General features: G+C 41.9%; 1 protein-coding gene across 4 annotated transcripts in view; it reads left to right on the plus strand.

Annotated features, from left to right (window-relative positions):
* The first annotated feature begins 4,377 nt into the window (after positions 1-4,377).
* The window catches only part of Cep192 (centrosomal protein 192), an 85,714-nt gene continuing 65,530 nt past the window's right edge, over positions 4,378-24,561 (plus strand). For 2 of the 4 annotated variants that reach the window (XM_028864656.1, XM_028864657.1), the window contains exons 1-9: positions 4,378-4,484; positions 4,977-5,147; positions 14,199-14,366; positions 15,902-16,036; positions 17,789-17,940; positions 19,378-19,430; positions 21,214-21,334; positions 22,178-22,305; positions 24,176-24,317. In XM_028864656.1, coding sequence (XP_028720489.1) covers positions 5,038-5,147; positions 14,199-14,366; positions 15,902-16,036; positions 17,789-17,940; positions 19,378-19,430; positions 21,214-21,334; positions 22,178-22,305; positions 24,176-24,317 — 1,009 coding nt within the window. In that variant the 5' untranslated portion in view covers positions 4,378-4,484; positions 4,977-5,037. The remainder of the gene's footprint in view (positions 4,485-4,976; positions 5,148-14,198; positions 14,367-15,901; positions 16,037-17,788; positions 17,941-19,377; positions 19,431-21,213; positions 21,335-22,177; positions 22,306-24,175; positions 24,318-24,561) is intronic. The other 2 variants (XM_028864658.2, XM_028864659.2) reach the window with 2 other exon arrangements.

Below are 24,561 nucleotides of genomic sequence, written 5' to 3' on the forward strand. Positions count from 1 at the left end.
TGAAGATAGTTTAGGCTTAGTTTCCTTTTACCATGTCACAAAACCAAAAAAGCTGAAAAAAAAATGTTTATTTATCAGGGGATTGTTTCATAAAAAGGTGCCATACTAGGTGAGATTGCTCATTGGGTAAAGATGCCTACCACGGAAACTGACGACTTGAATGCATTCCCCAGAAACCACACGGTGGCAGGAGAGAACCAGCTCCAGCTGGTTTTTTGACTCCACGCACGCACGCAATGGAAATGTCATTAAAACAGAACATCAATATGTAAGTTAACATTCAGAACTGACAAATGTTGACTTCAGTCTCAGTACTCAGCATTATTGTTACTGTTGTTTTTGAGGGTGGGGAGGGGGGACAACAGGGTCTCTACATACCCCTGCTTTCTTGGGACTCACTATGTAGACAAGGCTGGCTTTGAACTCAGAGATCTATGTGTCTCTGTTTCACAAGTGCTGGGATCAAGAGCATATACTACCATGCCTGGTTCAATGCTAATTTGTAGTCAGAAAGCAAGTTTTATTTGAATATGGTTAAGTGATTAAAACCATGGAGCCAGTCATCTTATTTTGGCCTAGTTTTCTTAGGAATTGTTGAGGATTTACCTTTCAAGGCAAAAAGATGTCTTTAAAAAAAAAAAAAGATTCTGTTTTTAATTATGTTTATGTGTGAGTTCATGCATTCGTGAATTCAGGTGCTCTTGGCGTCCAGAAGAGGATGCCAGATTCCCTGGAGCTGCTGTTACAGGCCTCTGTGAGTTACTGGACGCTGGTGCCGGGAACCTAACTTGGGTCTTCTCTAGACTCATCTCTCCAGCCCTAACAGATGTATTTTAAAAAGCATTTCATATGTGCAAATATGTTTTTCACACTGGTGACATAATTGTTAAGACTTTATATGTAGAGCATCATAAATTAGAGATGATAAAGATTAGATAGCATAGAGCCTATTTTTTTTTAAATTTTTTTCTTTCTTTTTTTTTTTTAAGATTTATTATGTATACAGTGTTCTGCCTGCATGCCAGAAGAGGGCACCAGATCTCATTACAGATGTTTGTGAGCCGCCATGTGGTTGCTGGGAATTGAACTCAGGACCTCTGGAAGAACAGTCAGTGCTCTTAACCTGTGAGCCATTGCTCCAGCCCATAATAGAGCCTATTTTAATTAAAGAGACATTTGAGTTGTGTTTAATGATGTCAAGTAAGCCAGACATGGTGGTGCATGTCTGTAATCCCAGCACTTGGGATGTTGAGGCAGGAAGATTTTCATGAGTTGGGGGCCAGCCTGGCCTTCATAGCAGGACCTATTACTAAAAGGAAAAGAAATACTGTCTTTAAAATTAGCATTGCAATGTGAAAAGAAATTCTTTTAAATAATTCCTAAGAGTTTTGTTCAAGGGGTAAGTTGTAGACTTAAGTAGGATTAAAGGAAGGTGTCTAAAGAATTCTATTTCAGAATTAACAGTTCATGTTGTAGAGATTTCAGTGGCTTTATTGTAGAGTTAGAATAAGGTGAGACTTGAGAACCATTCTCCAGTTCAATTTAGTCTAATATACTAATGCTGTGTGCCAGAGGATACGTGAACAAAGGAAAGGTAATCAATGAGCCCACAAATTCAGTTTAGTGAAAAAACATTTTTTTTTTTTTTTTTTTGGTTTTTCGAGACAGGGTTTCTCTGTGTAGCTTTGCGCTTTTCCTGGAACTCACTTGGTAGCCCAGGCTGGCCTCGAACTCACAGAGATCCGCCTGGCTCTGCCTCCCGAGTGCTGGGATTAAAGGCGCGCACCACCACCACCACCACCACCACCACCACCACCACCACCACCGCCGGGCTCTGAGAAAACATTTCTAAAGTAGATGGAATAATGTGTTCTGACATACAAAACAGTGAATGCATGATAAGTATAAAAGCCACTTGTAGCTGGAGGGCTTCTCTCCAGGTTCCACCAAACCCTGCAGTCCACGTATAAAATAATCACTCAGACACTTATATTACTTATAAACTGTATGGCCGTGGCAGGCTTCTTGCTAACTGTTCTTATAGCTTAAATTAATCCATTTCCATATATCTATATACCTTGCCACATGGCTGGTGGCTTACCGGCGTCTTCACATGCTGCTGGTCATGGTGGCAGCTGGCAGTGTCTCTCTGCTTCAGCCTTCCGCTTCCCAGAATTCTCCTCTCTCCTTGTCCCACCTACTTCCTGCCTGGCCACTGGCCAATCAGTGTTTTATTTATTGACCAATCAGAGCAATTTGACATACAGACCATCCCACAGCAGCTGCTGACTTGCTTTTGCTGGCGGAATTTGGAAGAGATGTGGCATTTTCATGGGTTGAACAGTTGGCCGGGGACGAAGACGACAATAGGGTTCTTTTTAGAGAACATGATTTTTAGGAAAGTGATTAATCTAAATTCATATCTTGTAACTGGGATTGGATATTGACAGGCATTCCACTGAAAGCTATTGGTACAGGAGCACCAGGCCTTTATATTTTTTGTTTTGGACAGGCATCACTTCTAATTCTTCGGAAGGCACCGCTGGTTGTAGGGCCTCTATGGCTCAAAGTTCTAAAAAGATTTGTAAGTTACATTGGGAATTCCATCTTTCTTTATAGTTGGCAGGTAAGGTAAGATACTGGTGTATGACAGTTGCTCCTACCTGTTGTGTACTTCGAGTACCAAGTGCTTCCATGCACCAGCGCTTTCCCAGGTACATGAATTGAACCACCCAGGGCTCCAGTAGTCCCATTTTATAGACGAGGCACTGATACGGTTCCCATCTAGGCAGGTTAGCATTAGAGTTCAGGCTTTTTTTTTTTTTTTTTTTTTTTTTTTAACCTGTATTTCCTTTGATATATTCATCTCTGTCACCAGAGAATCAACAGGTTGCTGAGTGTTTTGGGGCAAGTTCTGGTGACTTTAGGATTGTGGCTATCTCTTGGGAACTCAGTGGTACAGGGTGAAGGACTCCTAGACACATTGCACAGCTAACCTCTAAATGGGTTAAGATCCTTTGTGAAAGAAGGGGAGTCTATCAATTCCTTTGAGGCCCAGCAGAGCAGTTTGGAAGGCCCTCCCCCCTCCCCACCTTTTTTTTTTCTTTTCCTTCCCCTTCATCCCCCCTCCCCTGACGGAATGTAGTCCTGGCTGTCTTGGAACTCACTCTGTAGATCAGGCTGGCCTTGATCACCTCTGCCTCCTGAGTGCTGGGATTAAAGGCAGTGTACCACTACCGCTTGGCAGGCTTTTTTTTTTTTTTTTAAATTGGATGTGAGCAATACACAAGTACCACAAAAGGGAAAAAAAGTTTGACGAGACAGAATAGTAGATAAAGCACCATTCATTTTTTAAAATAAGCTTCGATTTTCTAAGGCAGTGTCTTAGTATTGTCAAGGCTGGGGGATCTTGGGCACTGTATCCTACGTCCTCAGCCAGCCAAACGCAGGGATCATGGGTGTGCGCCATTAATAGGCATTGTTTCCGGGAAGTAACCCTCAAGAGGTTAGCCAAGAGTGACCACCCAGGAAGCTTTTGGGTGGAAAATTATCAAGTAAATAGATAACTTTTCCGACGAGGCTAACCTCAGGTACAGCAACTATTGACTTTGCATCTCCTTTCTCTATGTTTAAGTTTTTTTTTTTTTTTTTTTTGGTTGATTTTTCTAGACAGGGTTTCTGTATGTACCTCTGGCTCTGTAGACCTGGCTGGCCTTGAACTCAGAGATCCGCCTGCCTCTGCTTCCAGAGTGCTGGATTTGTGCCACCACCGCCCTACATTTTATTCTTTCTTTAAAAGATATCGAAAAACAGTCGACGTTAAGGAATTAGCTTAGGAAAAGAGAGAGCCCCTTCCCCTTTAAGACCGTGTTTGATATTTTAAGATAGACTATAGGATTTTTCAGATAAAGAGTTTGTGCTGGGCACAGGCAATGATGGGATTTGTGTGGTCTTTGAAGAATGGCAGCTAAGGACCAGCTCTATCCTAGGCGATTAGATGTAGAAACTAGCTGTCGGGACACGTGTATCCCAAGGAATGATTTGTTGAAAGCAAACCATAAAGTCTCTGCATCTGCCAAACGGCGATACGAAAAAAAAAAAACGGGGGGACATTTCGGCCGGGCTTTTCCCCTTGTGTGTAAGGTGGCTTTCGGTGCCTCCAGGCGATCTCAAACTGAGTAATCCATCTCAAGACTTGGAAGGCGGCGCCTAGTGGAAGCCTTCTCTGAGCGCAGCCTGCGCGGCTCCGGGCCTTCAAATCGAGGGACGCGCGGTCTCCACCAATCACAGGCTTCTGCCGGCCCCTTCCCGACGCCTAGTCCAATCCGGTGCGGGCGCGGAGGCCACGCCCCTCGCTCCGCGAGGGCGGGGCACCTCGCGGGCTTCCGCGCCGCGCGCAGGCGCACTTGCAGCGCCGCGGAGCCGCCCCTTCCGCGGACGTTTTCCCCGGCGCTCGTGGTTCTGGAGCTTGGGGTCTTGGCCCGGTGAGGAGGGTCGTCGGTGCGGTGGGCTTGAGGGGCCGGCCGGGGCTCTGGATGTGGGGCCCGCGCTGCGGCTGCTGGGGGGCGGCGGAGACGGCCCGGCCTGGTGGGGACATGGGCTGGAGGCTGCACTGTGAGATCAGGTGCCCGCTCGGGGGGCCCCGGACTCCCGGCCTGGCCGTGGGCTTTGGGGCCGCCGCGTCCGTCTTTCCTCCAGTCAGGCCAGGGACTGGCCGCTTCTGAGGGAGGGACGCAGGGCCTCTGCGCTTTGCAAAGTGCTCTGGCGACCGCCTTACTCTGTTGTGATGGGCGGTCCTGTCCTTTTGACTGACTTTCACCCTGGAGGTAACGTTTTTTGGTTGGGCTCTGAGGGGAGGGCCCTTATGTCAGCCGGTGTCTGCTAAGCTTCATTCACACTTTTTTTTCCCTAACAGCTGATGCAAAACGAAAAGACTGTTTACCATCCCCTCTTTTTGCTTTGCTCCCGATTTTTAGACTTTGTGTGGTTAAGCATGAGGTCCCTCTGGACACAGTCATTTGGAGGACAGCTGTGTATATGACAATACTTCCATTTGCAGTTACCATTTTGAGGTCATGCTTCTGGTATTCTCGTTACTCCCGAACCAACTTTTTCTTCAAATTACAGCTTTGTGGGCCACGTTCACGGTAAGTTTTAAAAAGTTATATACAAAAATGTCTACCTAATTTTAACACGCTATCACTGTGGGCTAATAGTTAATTGATGATTGCTGGCAACTGTGACTGTGTTTTGAGTCCCACAGGATGTACTTTTTAAATGTAACTATATACATAGACCTGTAAGGACTACAGGGGGTAATCTTTTATGTGCCCATGGATGTCATTTATTAAATACAAGTAAGCCCATACATGAAAATTGAGGCCCCTAAACCCTTTTAAGAAAATAGCAAGATGGCCAGCCTGGTCTACAAAGCAAGCTCCAGGACAGCTAAGGCTACACAGAGAAACCCTGTCTTGGAAAATCAAGCAAAAATAAAAAAATAAAATAGCAAATGACATTGTTAAGGTGGCTACTTGTTTAAAATACAATATTAGAATAGAATGGATAGCGTTGAATTATCTTCACATTACATGGTGGGTAATGGATTACTGAGGCAATTAGGGCCTTTTCCCGTGTAGGAAAGCTTTAGGAATGTGCTGTATGCATGAGTGGGGTTTTGTTTGCTTAGTTTTGAAATTTTATTATTACATTATTTTGTGTGCATGCACATGTCAGAGGATAACCTGTGGGAGTTGGATCTCTCCTATCGCATAGGTCCTAGAGATCCAACTCAGGTTGTCAGGCTTGATGGCAAACACCTGATGAGCCATGTGCTTTTTTTTTTTTGTTTTTTGGTTTTTCGAGACAGTGTTTCTCTGTGTAGCTTTGTGCCTTTCCTGGATCTCGCTCTATAGATCAGGCTGGCCTGGAACTCACAGAGATCCTCCTGGCTCTGCCTCCCGAGTCCTGGGATTAAAGGGGTGCGGCACCATCGCCCGGCTAAATTTTGTTTATACAAGATCTTCCTCTGTACCCCTGTCTGGCATGGTACTGGCAGTGTAGCCCAGGCAGGTCTGAAACCTGAGGCAGTCCTGCTTCAGCCTCCTGGATTATTGGTGTCTAAGACTAGACATAGGGAGGATAGTTGGAACACTTGTGCAGTGGCTTAAAATGTAATGGGCAGCATGCATTGGGAATAAGCAGTGGGTCTCAGCCCTAGAGAGACATTTGAAATTAGAAACATTCAAAGTTGGTAACTGGGGCTGGAGAGATGGCTCAGCAGTTAAGAGCACTGGTTGCTCTTCCAGAGGACCCAGGTTCAATTCCCAGCATCCACCTGGCAGCTCACAACTGTCCACAACTCCAGTTCTAGGGGATCCAACACCCTTACACAGATATACATGCAGGCAAAACACCAGTGCACATAAAAGAAATGAAATCATTTTAAAAAAGAATAAATTGATAACTGTGATAGCAGGAGAGATTAGAATGATCCCCAGGTTGTGAAACTGATGATGAAGGCTGTTGGGGCTGGAACTAAATTTGATTAGGGACTGCTTTTCTTAGAAGGTAACATTTAAGTTGAGGTCAAAGTCAGAAAGAATATAGGTATGCACTTATCTGGGAGAAGAATAATGCACGCCCTGAGGTGCGCATCGACCTCGGAGTATTACAGGATGTGTGAACAAGCCTGAGTGGGGAGAGAGACCAGAAGGGAAAGTAAACCGTTTTTAGTAGGGGAATTGTGGTCCTTTAAATCACTGTGTGTAAGGTGACGGGGTGACAGCGTGGAAACTGGAGGTCTCTAAGGTGGGCGGCAGGATTAGAGTCAGATGTAGATGGTTTCAGGATAGCCTTTGGACATGGATTTTGCACTCATGAATGCACTGCAGCTGTTCTTGTGTTTTGTTTGAGTATTCTATTGAATTTAATTGGCTTCAGGGGAGGTCTATAACTTCCAGGTGATAGCCCTACTTTCTGACAGTATTTACCCCAGAGGCATTTGGATTCAGACCTGTATCGTGTAATGTGTAACCTGTGTTATATAAAGTGTGGAAAACAATGTATGAGGAGCAGAGAGAGGCGGAAGATGTCAGACGAGACAGAAGTGGTAACTGGGAAGTGCTCTCCTGGACACTTGGCTGTGAGGGAAGGTGAGAGGGTAGCCAGAAAGGCAGTGAAAGGTCAGGCAGATCGTGTTCTTTTTGCCTTCTCCATTCTGATGTAGGAGCACTTTGAACATGCTTATAGAATTGAAGACGAGAAATGTCATTGAAGAAAGGAAGGAGTCAAGTGTAGTGGTGTATGCCTGTAATAATCCTGGCACTTGGGAGGCTGGGCAGGAGGATGTGTGTTCCAGTCCAGATTGGGGTATATATAGCAAGACCCTGTCTTTTTAAAACAAGCAAACAAAGGAAATGACCAGGGGGGAAAGTAGAGACCTGGAAGAATGGCAGGATTCCCGTTGTGTTATTAAAGTGTGGCCGTGGAGATTTGATGAGGGATTGCATTTCAGGGGTTGAAGGTCGTGTCAAAGGATTCCGTGACTAAGGTTTTTGGTATAACTGACTAGGGGTTGGAGTTGCCATTTTTTTCTGGTTCAAAATATTGAATAGATTTTTTTTTTTGAAGGGATGAGGAGGATACAGAATCATGATTTATACTTTGGGTGCTTGTTAGATATCTAATATCTAGGGCCTGTGGGAGTGGCCCAGACTGGAGGTATACATCTCACATAGGATTTCAAGCTTTGAAACTGAAGGCAGATACTCAGAAAATGTAGGTGGAAGAGATGCAGGACTGTGCTCCCTCTGGAATTGCTGGAGATAAGGAGAAAGAAAGGGAGCAGCTGGGAGAGCAAGAGGAGAGCGGTAGCCGTGTCTCAAACCATATGAAATAGTTTCTCAGTAAAGGAATAATCATCTGAATCTCCTTCTGTTAGGCTGAAGATGGTGAGGACTAAAACTTGCCTGCAGTTTTTTAGGGTTCAGCAACAGGGAGGTCACTGGTAAAGTTGACAAGTACTGTTTGGATGGAGTGCATTAGGAGAGGACAGAGGTCCACCTGGTGTCAGGTGTGATTCCTGTTAGGGAGGGAGTATGTAGGAAAGGGAGTATGTCGAGTGGTCAGGTGGCAGCTAAGGGGGGTGGGGTGGGTGGGTAGAGGGAGGATTTTTTTTTTTTTTTTTTTTTGGTTTTTTGAGACAGGGTTTCTCTGTGTAGCTTTGGTGCCTTTCCTGGAGCTCACTTGGTAGCCCAGGCTGGCCTTGAACTCACAGAGATCCGCCTGTCTCTGCCTCCCTAGTGCTGGGATTAAAGGCGTGTGCCACCACCGCCCGGCTAGAGGGAGGATTTTTTTTTTTAATTTAATTTAATTTAATTTAATTTTACAATACCATTCAGTTCTACATATCAGCCATGGGTTCCCCTATTCTCCCCCCTCCCACACCCTCCCCTTACCCCCCAGCCTACCCCCCATTCCCACCTCCTCCAGGGCAAAGCCTCCCCTGAGGACTGCGATCAACCTGGTAGACTCAGTCCAGGCAGGTCCAGTCCCTTCCTCCCAGACTGAGCCAAGTGTCCCTGCATAAGCTCCAGGTTTCAAACAGCCAACTCATGAAATGAGCACAGGACTTGGTCCCACTGCCTAGTTGCCTCCCAAACTGATCAAGCCAATCAACTGTCTCACCTATTCAGAGGGCCTGATCCAGCTGGGGGCCCCTCAGCCTTTGGTTCATAGTTCATGTGTTTCCATTCATTTGGCTATTTTTTTTTTCAATAATTGAGTAAAACCGAAATTTATTATAAGCCACAGTCGTCCTAGGGACCTCCATGCTATATATATAAAACCTCTATGGTTCTATGGGTTATGGTCTGATTGTTCTTTATTTTATATCTAGAATCCACTTATGAGTGAGTACATACCATGACTGTCTTTCTGGGTTTGGGTTACCTCAGGATGATTTTTTTCTAGTTCCATCCATTTGCCTGCAAATTTCATGCTTTCATTGTTTTTCTCTGCTGAGTAGTACTCCATTGTGTATATGTACCACATTTTTTCCATCCATTCTTCCGTTGATGGGCATCTAGGTTGTTTCCAGGTTCTGGCTATTACAAATAGTGCTGCTATGAACATAGCTGAGCATGTATCTTTATGGTATGAATCAGCATTCCTTGGGTAGATGCCCAAGAGTGGGATGGCTGGGTCTTGAGGTAGTTCAATTCCTAATTTTCTGAGAAACCGCCATACTGATTTCCACAGTGGTTGTACAAGTTTACATTCCCACCAACAGTGGAGGGGTGTTCCCTTTGCTCCACATCCTCTCCAACATTGGTTGTCATTGGTGTTTTTGATCGTAACCATTCTGACAGGTGTAAGGTGGTATCTCAGAGTCGTTTTGATTAGAGGGAGGATTTTTAAACGGCCAGCAGTAGGTACAGCGACTGACAGTAGGTAAAGCGTGGGAAGGAACATGCAGAAAGAGAGGCTTTGGTGAGAAGGGTTGGGATCGAATGTAGAGGGAAAAAGGAGAGCTTCAGGCAGGAGCTTGGGCTCGTAGAACCAAGTCGATTTTTATAGCTCTTGAATGCTTTCTGCCTTGAAGAATAAGTAAATCTGTCCACACTGCCTAAAATCTATGCATTAGTCATCAATCTTAGCATCATCTTTTATTATTACTAGAGCCTAGTCCCCAAACTCTTGTCAGTTGCAGGATATAGACTCAGTTTTAGGGTAGTGGGGCTTGAATATTGGGCTTTGATCATGTCAGACAAATGATTTACTTCTAAGCCATCTCCCTAGGCCTTTTATTACTTTTTGTTTTGAGACAGATCTCGAGAATTAGGGTTATCCAGGCTGGCTTTGACTGTGTGGTCATTCTGTCTTAGCCTCTGACTAGCTGGGACTGCAGGCTTGCTTCTCAAGAGCCCAAAGTTTTTTTTTTTTTTTTTTGGTTTTTTGAGACAGGGTTTCTCTGTGTAGTTTTGGTGCCTGTCCTGGATCTCGCTCTGTAGACCAGGCTGGCCTTGAACTCACAGCGATCCACTTGGCTCTGCCTCCCAAGTGCTGGGATCAAAGGTGTGCGCTACCACTTCCCAGTGAGCCCAAACTTTTTGTACATCATTTGAAGCTCATTTCTGTAGCTAGAGTTTTCCTGCCCTGGCCCACAGTCAGGACAAATCTTTTTCACCCGCCAGTCCCACAGCCACTCGGACCCAACCAAGTAAACACAGAGACTTATATTGCATACAAACTGTATGGCCGTGGCAGGCTTCTTGCTAACTGTTCTTATAGCTTAAATTAATCCATAAATCTATACCTTGCCACGTGGCTGGTGGCTTACTGGCGTCTTCACATGCTGCTGGTCATGGCGGTGGCTGGCAGTGTCTCCCTGCCTCAGCCTTCCGCATCCCAGAATTCTCCTCTCTCCTTGTCCCACCTACTTCCTGCCTGGCCACTGGCCAATCAGTGTTTTATTTATTGACCAATCAGAGCAATTTGACATACAGACCATCCCACAGCACATTTCTGTTGTGTTAATGTCACTGAATGCAATTTTTTCCATCCAGTACCACAATACACTGGAATAGTTGCAATTGTTATCATAAACTTAGAGGAAAATTTAAAATCAGAGTTGAGTTTCGATCTTAAAAATTGTACAAGTTTTGGAAATTTCAGTTTGGTCTCCAGTTTGTGTTTTCATTTGTAAAATAGCGTATTACCCCTAATCATAAACCTTTCTGTGGATTCAATGAGTTAAGGTAGTAGATGGCTGATGAATTCTAATTCTCTTACTACTTTACTTAAAACCATCATCTCATGCTTGTTTTTCCCATGCATCAGGAAGTGCCAGTAGCCTCATTTCTAGAAGATTTATCTTTTTATCTCCTCTCATTATTTTCTTTACTGAAATTCACACAGAGCTTATCTAGTAGGCACTCTGATTTTTTAAATTAAAATTTAATTACATCACTTTCCTCTGTTCCTTTTCTTTCCTACAACTTTTTTTATATCCTCCCCCCAAATTTCTCACTTCCTCTTCAGTTATAATTACACACACACACACACACACACACACACACACACACACACACACACACACAGTCCAGTCAGTGTTTCTTGTATGTACATGATTACAGGGCTGACCACTTGATATTAGATAACCAATGAGCAGACTCCTCTCTGGGGTAAGACTATATATTACTTCTGCTCTTAGCATCCTTTAGTTGCCTGTAGTTCTCTCTGTAGGGTGGGCCCAGGAAACACCCCCTTCACATTGTCTGTTGGTGGTGGTCAAGTCTTGTTTCAGCAGCCATATTGTTGTGCTATCATGGCTGAAGTTTTCCTGTCGTTTCTCGTGGACAGAATCTTTTTTTTTTTTTCCAAGACTGAGTTTCTTTGAGTACCCCTGGCTGTCCAGGAACTAACTCTTTAGACCAGGCTGGACTAGAACTCAAAGAAATCCTCCTGCCTCTGCCTCCCAAGTTCTGGGATTGAAAGTGTATACCACCATCAGTTTAGGAGACAAAGTCTTAGGCAGAGTTTCTGGTCTTCTGATTCATAGTCTTTCCATCCCTCCTTCAGTGTTCCCTGAGGCTTAGGTTCAGGATGTGTTGTAGGTGTGACCATTGGGGCTGGGTACCACATGATTAGTTTTCTCTGCATTTTGACTGTTTTCTGCTGCAAAGAGAAGCTTCTTTGGTGAAGGTTGGGAGCTACACTTACCTGCAGGTATGAGGATAAGTATTTAGAATGCAGTTAGAATTATGTTGGTTAGCAAAATCATGTTAGTAGATTCTTCTCTTAAGATCCCATGATCCCACTACTCCCTAGTAGTTAGGACCAGGAAAATTAGTCCTTAGGAAGGAGGCTTCCTGAAAGATTTTGGAAATAAAGTAGCATCTGAACACGGATCAGAGTCAAGTTGAACCAGGGGCCAATGTCAGCTTATCCATTTTTACTGATAGAGATTTTGTGCCTGGGTCTTCTACACTTAGTGGTTTGTATGCCAGTTCTGTCATTCTGCCATGCCCATGTGCCAGCTGTCTTTACTCGAAGCACAGTCCTTGAATGGGCTTATGTTTTAAGCGATATTCAAGGGAACACAGCTCAGCTGAGTGCAAACGTGAAGTCTGGATCCCAGGATCCACATAAAGGCTGTCTGAGTGGCATATGTCTGTAACCAAAGCCCTGGGGGAAGGAGGCAGCGGTAAGGACAGGAGGAATCCTGGAGCACATGACCAGTCAGCCTGGCTGACTTGATGAGTTTTGGGTCAGTGAGAGATCCTATCTCAAAAAACAAGAGAGTAGCTGAGGAAGACTGACGGTGACTTCCGGCCTCCACATGCACTCTGGGCATGGTGCTTCACCTATAATTCCAGCACTTGGGAAGCTGTGACATCAGGATTGGTATGAGTTTGAGCCCAGCTTGGGCTGCCTAGTAAATGTAGGCCAACCAGCATTATATACCAAGACTCTGTCTCAAAAACCAATGGCCAGGCGGTGGTGGCGCATGCCTTTAATCCCAGCACTTGGGAGGCAGAGCCAGGCGGATCTCTGTGAGTTCGAGGCCAACCTGGTCTCCAGAGCGAGTTCCAGGAAAGGCGCAAAGCTACACAGAGAAACCCTGTCTCAAAAAAACAAAAAAACACAAACAAACAAACAAACAAACAAACAAAAAACCCCAAAGACAAAGACAGAAACCTGTATATTTATTCTTGACACTTCGGTCATGAGCCTAGCCTTTAACAGCTGAACCATCTCTCCAGCCTGGTTTAGTTATTCTTACACAGAAACCTGTATATTTATTCTTGACACTTCGGTCATGAGCCTAGCCTTTAACAGCTGAACCATCTCTCCAGCCTGGTTTAGTTATTCTTAAATCTATGACTGGAGTATGGTTCATGGTTATATACCATGTGGTACATAGCATGTGTTTAACATGCTCAAAGACCTGGGTTCAGTCCCTCACGTCCTTAAAATCTGACAAGACCAAAATAATAATCTCTGAAACCAGGAGCTAGATTGGTTGGTTTATTTTGTGTGAATGTTTATATGTGGGGGCATGCATGTACCACAACGTACATATAGAAGTCACAAGACAGTTTGTAGAAGTTGGTTCTCTCTTGCCATCATGTGGATCAAACTTAGGTCATTAGGTCATTTGGCAGCCAGTGGCTCCATTCACTGACCCATCCCACTAGCCCAGGGCTAGATTTAGATTTGTTCTTACTGTTTTTATTAAGTGTTGAAAATGACTAAATGCCCACTTTTTAAAGTCATTAAGATTGATTTTTTTTCCTTTTTATTTATTTATTTATTTTTTTCGAGACAGGGTTTCTCTGTGTAGCTTTGGTGACTTTCCTGGAACTCACTCTGTAGCCCAGGCTGGCCTCGAACTCACAGAGATCCACCTGCCTCTGCCTCCCGAGTGCTGGGACTAAAGGCGTGCGCCACCGCTGCCTCGTTCCTTTATATTTATTTATTTACTTCTATGTGTATATCTGAGTATATGTGTAGTTGTGGATATATAAGTGCCACAGCTCATTTGTAGCTATCAGAAGACAACTTATGGGAATTGATTATCTCCTTCCACCATGTGGGAATAAACTTAGATCATCAGGCTTGACAGCAAGCATCTACCCACTGGGCCATCTTGCCAGCTCTAAATCTCAAAATTCTAAACTTACCCTAAAAATCATTACTTTTAGCCATCTTTGCTTTCCTTACTGGTTAAGTTTGTGATAATTCATATTCCATCCTCCACTAAACCCTGGGCAAGTCCAACTTTTTTTTCTGTACTGTGTTGGTTCTAGGAAGGTAAGTTTAGTATTTGATGTGTTTATTCTCAACTGTAAGGTAGCAAGGTATTCTTTTTGTTTGTTTTGTTTTGTTTTTTTGAGACAGTGCTTCTCTGAGAAACAGCCCTGGCTGTCTTGAAAAATCAACATTGTAGACCAGGCTGGCCTTGAACTCAGAGATCTGCCTGCATCTACCTCCTGAGTGCTGAGAGTAAAGGCTTGTGCCTGGTGGTAGCAAAGTATTCTGAGGCTTACTTTAGCTCAGAGTATTTGTTAGTAGGTATTCTTTCTTATTGATGTTGCAAAAATCTTGTCTTTTTTGAGACCTTGTTCTTTTGATTATTGGAAAATGGTATGGTAATAGAATATTCAACTTATTTAAAAATGCTGTTGTTGCAGTGAGATGGAAGATTTTCGAGGTATAGCAGAAGAGTCATTTCCAAGCTTTTTAACCAATTCACTCCTTGGTAATAGTGAGGTTTTGGAAAATGTCACTCTTTCATCAAATTTTGGCTTGCCCATTGCTGTGTCTACACTTGCCAGGAACAGACCCAGCATTGACAGCAGGTAAGGCTTACTTGAACATTTTTTTTTCAGGTTTACAAACCCCATAATAAACTGATACACAGGCTGAAGAGATGGCTCAGAGGATAAGAGCACTGACTGCTCTTCCAGAGGTCCTGAGTTCAATACCCAGCACCACATTACAATCATCTGTAATGAGATCTGGTGCCCTCTTCTGGCCTGCAGTCATACATGCTGTATACATAACAAATACATAAATCTTAAAAAAAAAAAAAAAAAAGAAAACAGAAAACCTGATACACAAGAGAGCTGGGTATGGAATGTGTTAGGACTTGAGTTTCTGACTCCCTTCCTGCTTTTCTGGGTCGCTGTCATTCTTTTATTTTCTCATCTTACTGGTTTTAGATACTTTCCTGTTTCATGTTCTAGAATATGTCTGAAAAGACATCTATGAATTGAGTTTTCTAGTTATACAAGGAGACTAGTAAACTGTTTCTCAGCGTCGATCTGGGATTGTGGCTTCGGATCACTGCATCTTTTTATGTGATAGTTTCCCTTTTCACTTCATTTCAGCCAGCTTCGTGCTTTACTGTGTTTGTGTGGCTCCTTTTCTTCGCTAGCCAAGTTTATTGAATGTTTCTGATTCTTTCTGTACTGTGGATTGACCTGAGGACCTTGTGTGTGTTAGGCAAGCACTTCACCACTTTCTACATCCCTAACCCTTGTGTGCTCGGAAGTAACTCAGCTTTATATTCAAATCATTTTCAGTTACTCAACTCAAAATTCTTTTTTGGGGCGGGGGAGTTTGAAATAGGGTTTCTCAGTTTAACAACCCTGGTTGTCCTGTAACTCTTTGTAGACCAGGTTGGCCTAAAATTTAGACCCTTGCTTCTACCTCCCAAGTGCTAGGATTAAAGGCATGTGCCACCACGCCTGGCCAGATCAAGTTTCTTATTCTTAGGAACAAAACCAACTTTTATTTTAGTTTTTCATTTTTCTTATTCTAGTTTTATAACTGAATAAGTACACATTTGGCTAAGTACGTTTTATTTATATCACTGTAGATGTGATGTGTGTAGTTTTCACGCGTGATTTCATGTATGGTCTGGACAGTGTGTAAAATCTGACCACGCTTACACATCTGAGCACCTTCTCCTTCCAGCCTGACTATTTGATAAGGGATAGCATTTACCTTTGGGACGAAGGGACTGTAGTAACTCTCCAAAAGATGATTTTTGAACACTCGGCCTCCCGTGTATTTTTATTTGATGGTGGCTAGTTTTATTATTGTGTAACCTTATGACATTAGTTAATTTTGAGACAGGTTTCATGTAGACTAGGTTGGTCTCAAACTTACTGTAGCTCAGCATGACCTTGAGTTCCTGGTCCTCCTATTTCTACATATAATTATAAGCTACCACCATGCCCAGAGTATATAGTGTTGGGATCAAATCCAAGGTTTTGTACATCTAGGCAAGCACTACAAAAAAATAAAAAACAACAACAGAAAACTATAACTTTAGCCCAACAAGCTGAGTTTTAATGGTAAATAATTTGAAATTAACACTTTTGTATAGGTGTCCTGATGTCCAGGCGTCATACTTACTTGAAGGAAGGCTTTCACTTCCTTCTGTCTCATCTTCCAGTTGCCAGGGGGACACCGCTGAACCAAGACAAAGATTACAGCTCAGCTTTCAGGGTGATGAGTATGAGTAAGTTCTTGCCTTCATTTGCCCTCTGGTCAAGCTACCCTTTGTCTTGGGGAAAATGAATGACCTTGTCTTTGAATACTACTACTTAACATCTGTAAGACCCTTCCTTTACATCTTTTAATTGCATTTTTAGCCTTTAATTTTTTTTTTTTCTGACTGTAAATGAAACATACTCATTGAAAAAAGTAAAAAATATAGATGGTTATTAGGAAGGTCATCAGGGTCTATTATCTGTTAACTAAAGAACAGACAATGGTTACATGTTCTTTTTCTTTTTCTGTGGTTTATTTTTATTTTATTTTATATTTTTTTTTGAGACAGAGTTTCTCTGTGTAGCCCTGGCTATTTTGCTGGAACTTGCTCTGTAGAACTCAGAGATCTGCTTGCCTCTGTCTCCTGAGTGCTGAGATTAAAGGCATGTGCCACCACCGCCTGTCTGGTTTCTGTGTTCTTTTTGTTGATCTCCTGACGCAGTTTAAGCTTGGCCCTTGGTCTCTATCAAATGATGTGTTTGTCACATTTTGGGATTTTTCCCTGTGTGTCTTTCTGCATCCTTTCCTGCTGTGGTGAGTTTCTGTAGATCCACAAGCTAGAAGTAGGTTGAAAGGAAATTACTGTTAGCATGAAATATTTCATCTGCAAGCAAAATTGCAGAAGCAGATAGAAAGTTAGCTATGAGAACAGAAGTGGGAGTAGAGTTAAATTTGTGAAACCTTTATTTCCCAGGCATGGTGGCATACTATAATTCCAGCACTTGGGAGGTAGATGCAGGAATACCAAAAGTCCAGGCTAGCCAGGTCTACATGCAGATTTTAAGGCAACCAAGAACCAAGTGAGACTCTTTATCATAACAATAACAAAACAACTACAAAACCTTTATTAATTCAAAGATTTTGCTGTTTTGACAAACATAGTATTCTGGTGTCTGTAAGTATACCTCAGTCTTAGAAAGCTGGACTTTTTTGTTGGCATAATACGTGATGTGGAGTTTTTTTTTTGTTTTTTTTTTTTTAACTCTTTGGTGGGGTCCTCCACCCAGCTCCCAAATAAATCACACACAGAAGCTTATTCTTAATTATGAATGCCTGGCCTTAGCTTGGCTTTTTTGCCAGCTTTCCTTAACTTAAATTATTCCATCTACCTTTTGCCTTTGGGCTTTTCCTGTTCTCTTCTGTAAATCTCACTCTTATTCTGTGGCTTGCTGTGTAGCTGGGTGGCTGGTTCCTGGGGTCCTCCTCCTCTGGCTCTTTCCTCTTTTCACTCCTCCCTCTCTTTTCTTCTTTCTCCTCCCAGATTTCTCCTATATAATATTCTCTCTGCCTGCCAGCCCCACCTATCCTTTCTCCTGCCTTCCTATTGGCTGTTCAGTTCTTAATTGGACCATCAGATGTTTTAGACAGGCACAGTAACACAGCTTCACAGAGTTATAAATGCAACATAAACAAAAGTAACATACCTTAAAATAATATACTACTACAATGTGATAGATAAAAAATTTTTCTTTGGAGAGGCAGAGTAGCAGAGAGATATTATCCTTAGATCTGGTGGACTGTGTGCTACAGGACCCAGCATGCTTATCTAGTCCCCAGAGTGCATCTCCAGTTGCATTTTCTGGTTGGACTTAGTTTTTATTTCACTGTTTATATCTATTTTCCTTTTTGAAAGATGAAATATAGAATTGATTAATGGTCATTTTATAGATATATACCTAAGGTAACTAACATTTTGTCCTAATTCTATTCCCTCAAAAAGCTCTGCCTTAAGGAAAAAGAACTACATAGAAAGTCCACATTTGCCACTTGCTCTCACGAGACCAAGAGCAGAAGAGAAGCAAGCTAACATTACAACATCCATTCAGTGTCAGCGTCTTTTGGATGAAGTTTCCCCTCGGGAACAAGTGCCAGGTATGAAATGTTAGAAATTATTTCACGCATACATTCTAATAGTTTTAATTTCCCTGTCCTTTGCTTGATGTCAGTCTTTGTTTCTGTGCTGTGATAAACAAATGGAGCTCCTTTGCCCTGGAAACCGTGCTGTTGATATGACTAGCATGTTTATGTTTAGAACAAAGAGCACATTGCCGGTACTCTTTCCTTCCATCAACCTAAACTTATTTTTGTATTAATATAATGGATAAATTAGAAATTCTAGAATTATTATTTCTAAACAATCAAGTTTATACTTTTGAAATACTCAGATGAGTCATTTGACATTTTTTATTTACTTAATGATATAATTATTTTTATTTTTAAAAAATCTATTTATTCTTCTCTTATATGTTATCTACCAACTGCATTTTCCCCTCCCTCTTTAAAAAATTATTTTAAAGTAGATATTAAAATGCATACATAATGGTAGAAATGGGAAATGGTGGCTGAATGTGTTGGTATACATCTGTAATTGAAGTACGAGGAAGCAGAGGCAGGAGAATCTCTGAGTTTGAGTCCAGATGAGTCTATATAGCAAGTTCTAGAACAGCCAGGACTACACAGTAAGGCACTGTCTCAAGAGAGAAAAGACAATAAGTACCACCACATCCGAAAGAAAATGGTGCAGCTGCTTTGGAAGTCAGTTCGATAGTACTCAAACATTAAAGTAGACTTACATATATATCAGTCAAACTGATAAATGCCTGGAAACCCTAAGTGGAGAAAGGATTGATTGTAGCTTTTCGTTTCTGTGACCTTGTCCACGCTTGGCTGGTCGCACTGCTGTGGGCATGACTGTTGTGGTGGGAGTATCTGGTGGAGCAAACCTCCGACTTCTGGTCATGGGGCCGAGACAGTTCTAAGTCCTGCTGCTTGGGGATCAGACTCGGGGCCTCACACATGCTCAGCAAGCACTGGCCATGGAGCTGTGCTCCTGTACTCTATTCATTTATTGTGACTCTCCCTACACTGTAAAATTTCAGGTGTTGTTTTCTTATATATATTTTAGACTACATCTCTAAATGTACAAACCTTTTCTTTATCATCAGAGTGCTATTATCAGTTGGTCAACTTAAATTTTACTTTGTGCTCCAGCGTGGCAGCCCCTACTAATGTGCTTGAATTGAGGTTTGAGCATCACTTCTTTTGTCCTGTAAGCCATGCCGTTGAATAAGGGAGGCCTGTCGTTGATAGCTTATTTCTGTATTTGGACTTCTCTGCTTGCTTATGTGGAGGTCATTTCTCTCCCCTTTACTAAATCTTATTCCTGTACTGTCATTCCTGTATTAATCTGAACATGCTTCGATTGTGTTTCAAGATAAGAAAAAAGTTTAGTTCATTTATTTGTTGCTTTTAAGTGTTATTGTGTTGAATAATTATCTGACCCCTCAGTTTTTGTTGTTTCTTCAATAGACTCAGCTCTTGATTTTCACTTAAAATCGTGGATGAGTAACCAAGAACACAAGGTAAATTTTTATATTTGTTGTCAATGTCTGGAGTGCTGTAATGGAGTAGAAGTTAATATTTCTCTCTCTCTTTCTCTCTCTCTCTCTCTCTCTCTCTCACATCTCACACACACACACACACACACACACACACAGAAGCTTGTACATAACAGAACTTTTGTAGCAAAATTGGAAGTTTAGCAGTGCTTGGTGATATATACCTATATTCGTAGCACTTGGGAGACTGGCTGGGAGGGTTGCTGTGAGTTTGAAGCCAATTTGGGCTCTATGGGAAGTCTCAATGTCTTAGTTCCTTTTCCTCTTGCTGTGGTAAACACCCTAAGGAAGACAGGGGAAAAAGGGTTTCTTGTAGCTCACAGTTCCACATTACGGTCCATTATAACTGGGAGTTTACAGCAGCAGGAGCTTGAGTACCCAGTTCTAGGAAATCCGTAATTGGGAACAGAGCAAGGAATTGCAGGCATGCCCAGGTTTAGATTGCTTTCTCTGCTCTTTTTTTTGTCTTTTGAGACAAGGTCTCTCTTTGGTCCTGGCTGTCCTGGAACTTGCTATGTAGAGCAGGTTGGCCTTGAACTCACAGAGACCTGCCTGCTGCCGGGCGGTGGTGACGCACGCCTTTAATCCCAGCACTTGGGAGGCGGATCTCTGTGAGTTCGAGGCCAGCCTGGTCTCCAAAGTGAGTTCCAGGAAAGGTGCAAAGCTACACAGAGAAACCCTGTCTTGAAAAAACGAAAAAACAAAAAAACAAAACAAAAACCAGAGCCCTGCCTGCCTTTGCCTCAAGAGTGCTGGGACTAAAGACGTGTACTACCATGCCTGGTGTCTCTCCATTCTTATGCAACCTTGCATTCCCTGCTTAGGGAATGGCGCCACCTACAGCAGGTGAGTCTTTTCACCTTAATTAATGTAATCAAGGTAATTTGCAGTAGAGAAACCCAGAGACCTATCTCCTAAGTGATTCTAACTTCTGTCAAGTTGAGACCCTAATCATCACCTTCTGTCAAAAAAACAAGATGGGGTGGTTTACCTCTAGTAATAAGGAGATTCAAAGGTAGTTCTTTCTGGATGTGGTGGTGCTTGCCTTTGATCCCAGCACTTGGTCTCTGAGTTCAAGACCATCCTGTTCTACATAGTGAGTTCCAAGCCAGCCACATAGTGAGACCATGTCTTTAAAAAAAAAAAGTTGTTCTAAGTATTTATTGGATTAGCTGAGTCCTGTCCTGTATAAATGTAAAATCACATTGGCATGTAATGTTTTTAATCTTGAAATTAGGCATATTTTGCAATTAACTCTTAAGTTGGTATCTGTTGTTTTAATATATATTAAATATTGGTATGAAATCAATGACACAAGGAAGTGTTAAATTTTCATTTGGGCCTTACCTGTTTTTAGTAAATTGCTTTAGTGTTAGCTGGTTCTTTGGTTGGGGAGAATAGAAATAAGTAGTTCTAAGAAATGATAGGAAAGGTTGCTTGGACTAAGGTTACTTATGCCAGCTTTCTTAGTGCATTCACTCGCTGTAGCAGGCTTGCATTGCCCAAGTTCAGTTGTGTGGTGTAGCTGTGTTAGCAGCTCTGTAAGCTGTGGAGGCCGTTTGTTAGGGCCCTGCATTTGAAGGTGGGTCAGTGTGGGTGGTAGAGTAGGGCAAGAAGGGGAGTTACTGTCCATGTAAAGCCTGGACTTCTTCGTTGACTAACTTGTATTTTCCACTGATTAACGGCATTGCAGATTAAATAAGTACTTGGTCTCTTTTGTCGCCTTCTGCCCTTTGTTTCCTTTTAGACCGTCACGCCTGATGCTAGGAGGCTTCTTGAAGACAAGACTGCAGACAGTGATTTCAGCCCTACCAGCTTACTAGAAAACGAGAGGCTTTTAACCCTGACAAGCCTGGAAGACTCCTCTGGTACTACAGAATGGCTGTTCTCTGCCTTCCCTTTGCCACTTCCCTTTTTGTCTGTGTTGTAGTAGTCAGTACACTTTGGGTGGGTTGTTCCCCCTCCCCCTCTTCTTTTCTTTCTTCCTTTAACACTCTTCTGAATGGCAGAGTTTATTTTTAATTTTTTATTTCTTTTGAGACAGGGTCTCACTATGTAGGCTGGTCTAGATTCCATAGGTAGATTTTCAGGCTGCCCAGAAACTCACCACTGATCTGCCTCCTAAGTGTTGGCATTAAAGACATGGGCTCCCACTCCCAGCATTATTTTTATTTAATTTTTGAGTGAAAAGATCTTGCTGTGTAGCTCACATTGGCTTTGATCTCATGATCCTTCTGCTTCACAGACAATTGTATCAATTGATCTCTCTCTCTGCCTTGCTGTTTTTTCTTTTCTTCTGTGGTCCTGGGTCGTCAACGCTGGGCCTCAGACATGTTAGACAGACACCCCCCACTGAGTTGTATCCCAAACCCTCCCCCGACTTCTCTGATACCTTTTTTGAGACAGACTCATGTAGCTGTAACTGTCCTGAAACTTGCTCTGTAGACTGGGGTGGCCTTGAATTTGCAATCTTTTTTTCTTCCTGCCTTCTAAGTGCTAGGAATTTATAGGTATGCACTACCTCACCTGGCTCTATGATAGTTTCTGAGGCTACGCATAAAAACAAAATTATGTAGTTCCTGAGGCTATGCATAAAAACAAAATTATGTCATCCACTGCCCCGTTTATGTTTATCAGCCTTTGTGATTAAAAATTGTGTGTAGTTCAGTTTCTGTTTGAAAATCTTATTTTTCATTCTACTTTATCAATAGATGATGACATTAATGATGAAGAATTTTATGATGATCATTTAGAAGCATATTTTGAACAGCTGGCTATTCCAGGGATGATATATGAAGCAGAAGGACAGGAGTCACCAGAAAATGTTTTAAAGTTACCTGTAAGTGATTTCAGTTAAGTATGTCTAGTCTTTTTTTTTTTTGATTATTATTATTTATTTTTTTGAAATTTGATATTGTAAATTACTGTGTGTCTCATTAGATTTTTTTTTTTTTTTTTTTTTTTTTTATGTTGCTGTTTTGAGATACAGTTTCATGTAGACCATTCTGGCCTCTACTTTCTATGTAGCTGAGGATGACCTTGAACTTCTCATCCATCTGCCTCTACCTCCCCAGTTGCTAGGATTAGAATTATGTACCACCATATCTGGTTCATTTCATGTTAACATTAAACTTAAGACTGTGGTTTTCTGTGGACTTAAAATTGATGAAAAATTTGATTTCTCTCTCCTCTTACTTTGCCCTCAACTAAAAGTAAAAAAGGAAGTTAAGAATTCTACCACTTGGGAAACTAGATTAGGATTTCAAGGCCAACCTGGGTTATATGCAAGAAGGCAGAAAAATGAAGAAAAAAGAAAGTATAGTCTGTGGGCATCCTTTTATACATTGAGCAATTAATATTTTTGTTGCCATAGCATTTTTTTTCTCCCTCTGAATCATTTGAAAATAAATTGCATGATTTGTGACTGTACACTAGAATTGATCACCAGTGAATAAGAGGCATTTCCCCACATAATCTACTTTTGATGCAGTAGTTTAAAATTAAAATATATTTTATATGTATGGGTATTTTGCTGACATGTATATTTGTGGACTAATTGCATGCCTGGTGCCCTCAGAGGCCAGAAGAGGGTGTCAGATCCTTTGGGGCTGCAGGTACAGACGGTTGTAATCCACTATGTGGGTTCTAGAACCAGACACAAATCCTCTAGAATAGCAGCCATTATTCTTTGTAATTAGATGTTTCCTGTCCCCACCGACTAGACCCAAATAATCACTTAGAGGCTTAATATTACTTATAAATGCTTGCCTGATAGCTCAGGCTTGTTACTAGGTAACTTTTACATTTAAATTAACCCATTTCTATTGATCTGTGTATTACCACGTGGCTTGTGGCATGTTACCTCATTTCTACAGTCCTGTTTTTTTCTGCAGCTAGCTGGTCTTCTGACCCCACCCTCCTCGGCCTGTCAGCTTTTTATGAACCAGTGAGAGTAATACGTATTCATGATGAGAAAAGGATTGTTCCACAGCAGTTCTTAACCATTGAGCCATCTCTCTAGCGCCTGATACATTGTTTTAAATTAATGTCCATATTCTAATTTGCTCAGTTATCTCTAAAATGTCCTTTATTTTTACTGTTTATGATTCATAATTTAATCAAAGGTTATATGGCCTGTAGCTGCTGGGTTTCTTTATTCTAACTTGGCAATTCTTTCATACATTAAGCATTTTATAAGATGTAGGCTCTTTATTTTGTAGAATGACCCATAATCTGGAAACTTCTGATTACTGTTTCCCCTGATTTGAGTAGGTTAAACATTTGGAAGAATTCTGGTGATCGATTTTTCTCATGAGCACGTTGATTAACCATATGCAGTGCTGTGTATTCACTACTTAGCAGCAGTAGACACATTTGTGTTTCTACCATTTTTGTGTTTGATAATGTCATTGTTGGTCGTATGTCTCTTGATGCAGATGCTTTTTCCTTTGTGATTAAATCATTTGTGTGATGACATATAAAGGCGTTGTAAACATCCCGTCTCCAGCAAAGTCTTCACGAACTTGTGGTAGTTTAATTGCTAAAGCCTCTTGGAATAAAATATTAATTACACTGGTGGTTGCCATGGTGGTTTTTCTGATTTTTCCCTTATTTTCTATTTGGCATCCCTCAGTAAAGCAGACATTCTGTTCTCTACATTTTCCTCAAAATGTTCTTTTTTAATTTAAAAGAGGATATTTTCTTAACAGGCAAATGAAAACAATATCTTAAACTGTGAGTTCCAGTTAGAAAATAACAGCTCTCTGATTTCCCATGATGCATGTACTTCAGGAAGTTCTGGAACAACTCACAGAGAGTCTGAGGAAGGCCATGGTTGTCTGCCTGGGACCAGTAAGTGTTGAAGTATGATTTTTTTTCTTTGCTTGTTTGAGACAAGGTTTCATATAGTAACCTAGGCTGGCCTGGATCTTACAGTATATTCCAGATGGACAAACTCATTGAAATCTTGTAGCGTTAGCCTATTGACTTCTGAAATGTTAGGCATGAGCCTCCATGTCTGTCTCTCCTTTGTTCTTAAATTTGGGTTTGAGTTTATCTTTTTAGAAAAAAAAAAATCTTTCTTATGATTTGTTAT

This window comes from Peromyscus leucopus, chromosome 19, assembly GCF_004664715.2.
Source record: "Peromyscus leucopus breed LL Stock chromosome 19, UCI_PerLeu_2.1, whole genome shotgun sequence".
NCBI lineage: Eukaryota > Metazoa > Chordata > Mammalia > Rodentia > Cricetidae > Peromyscus > Peromyscus leucopus.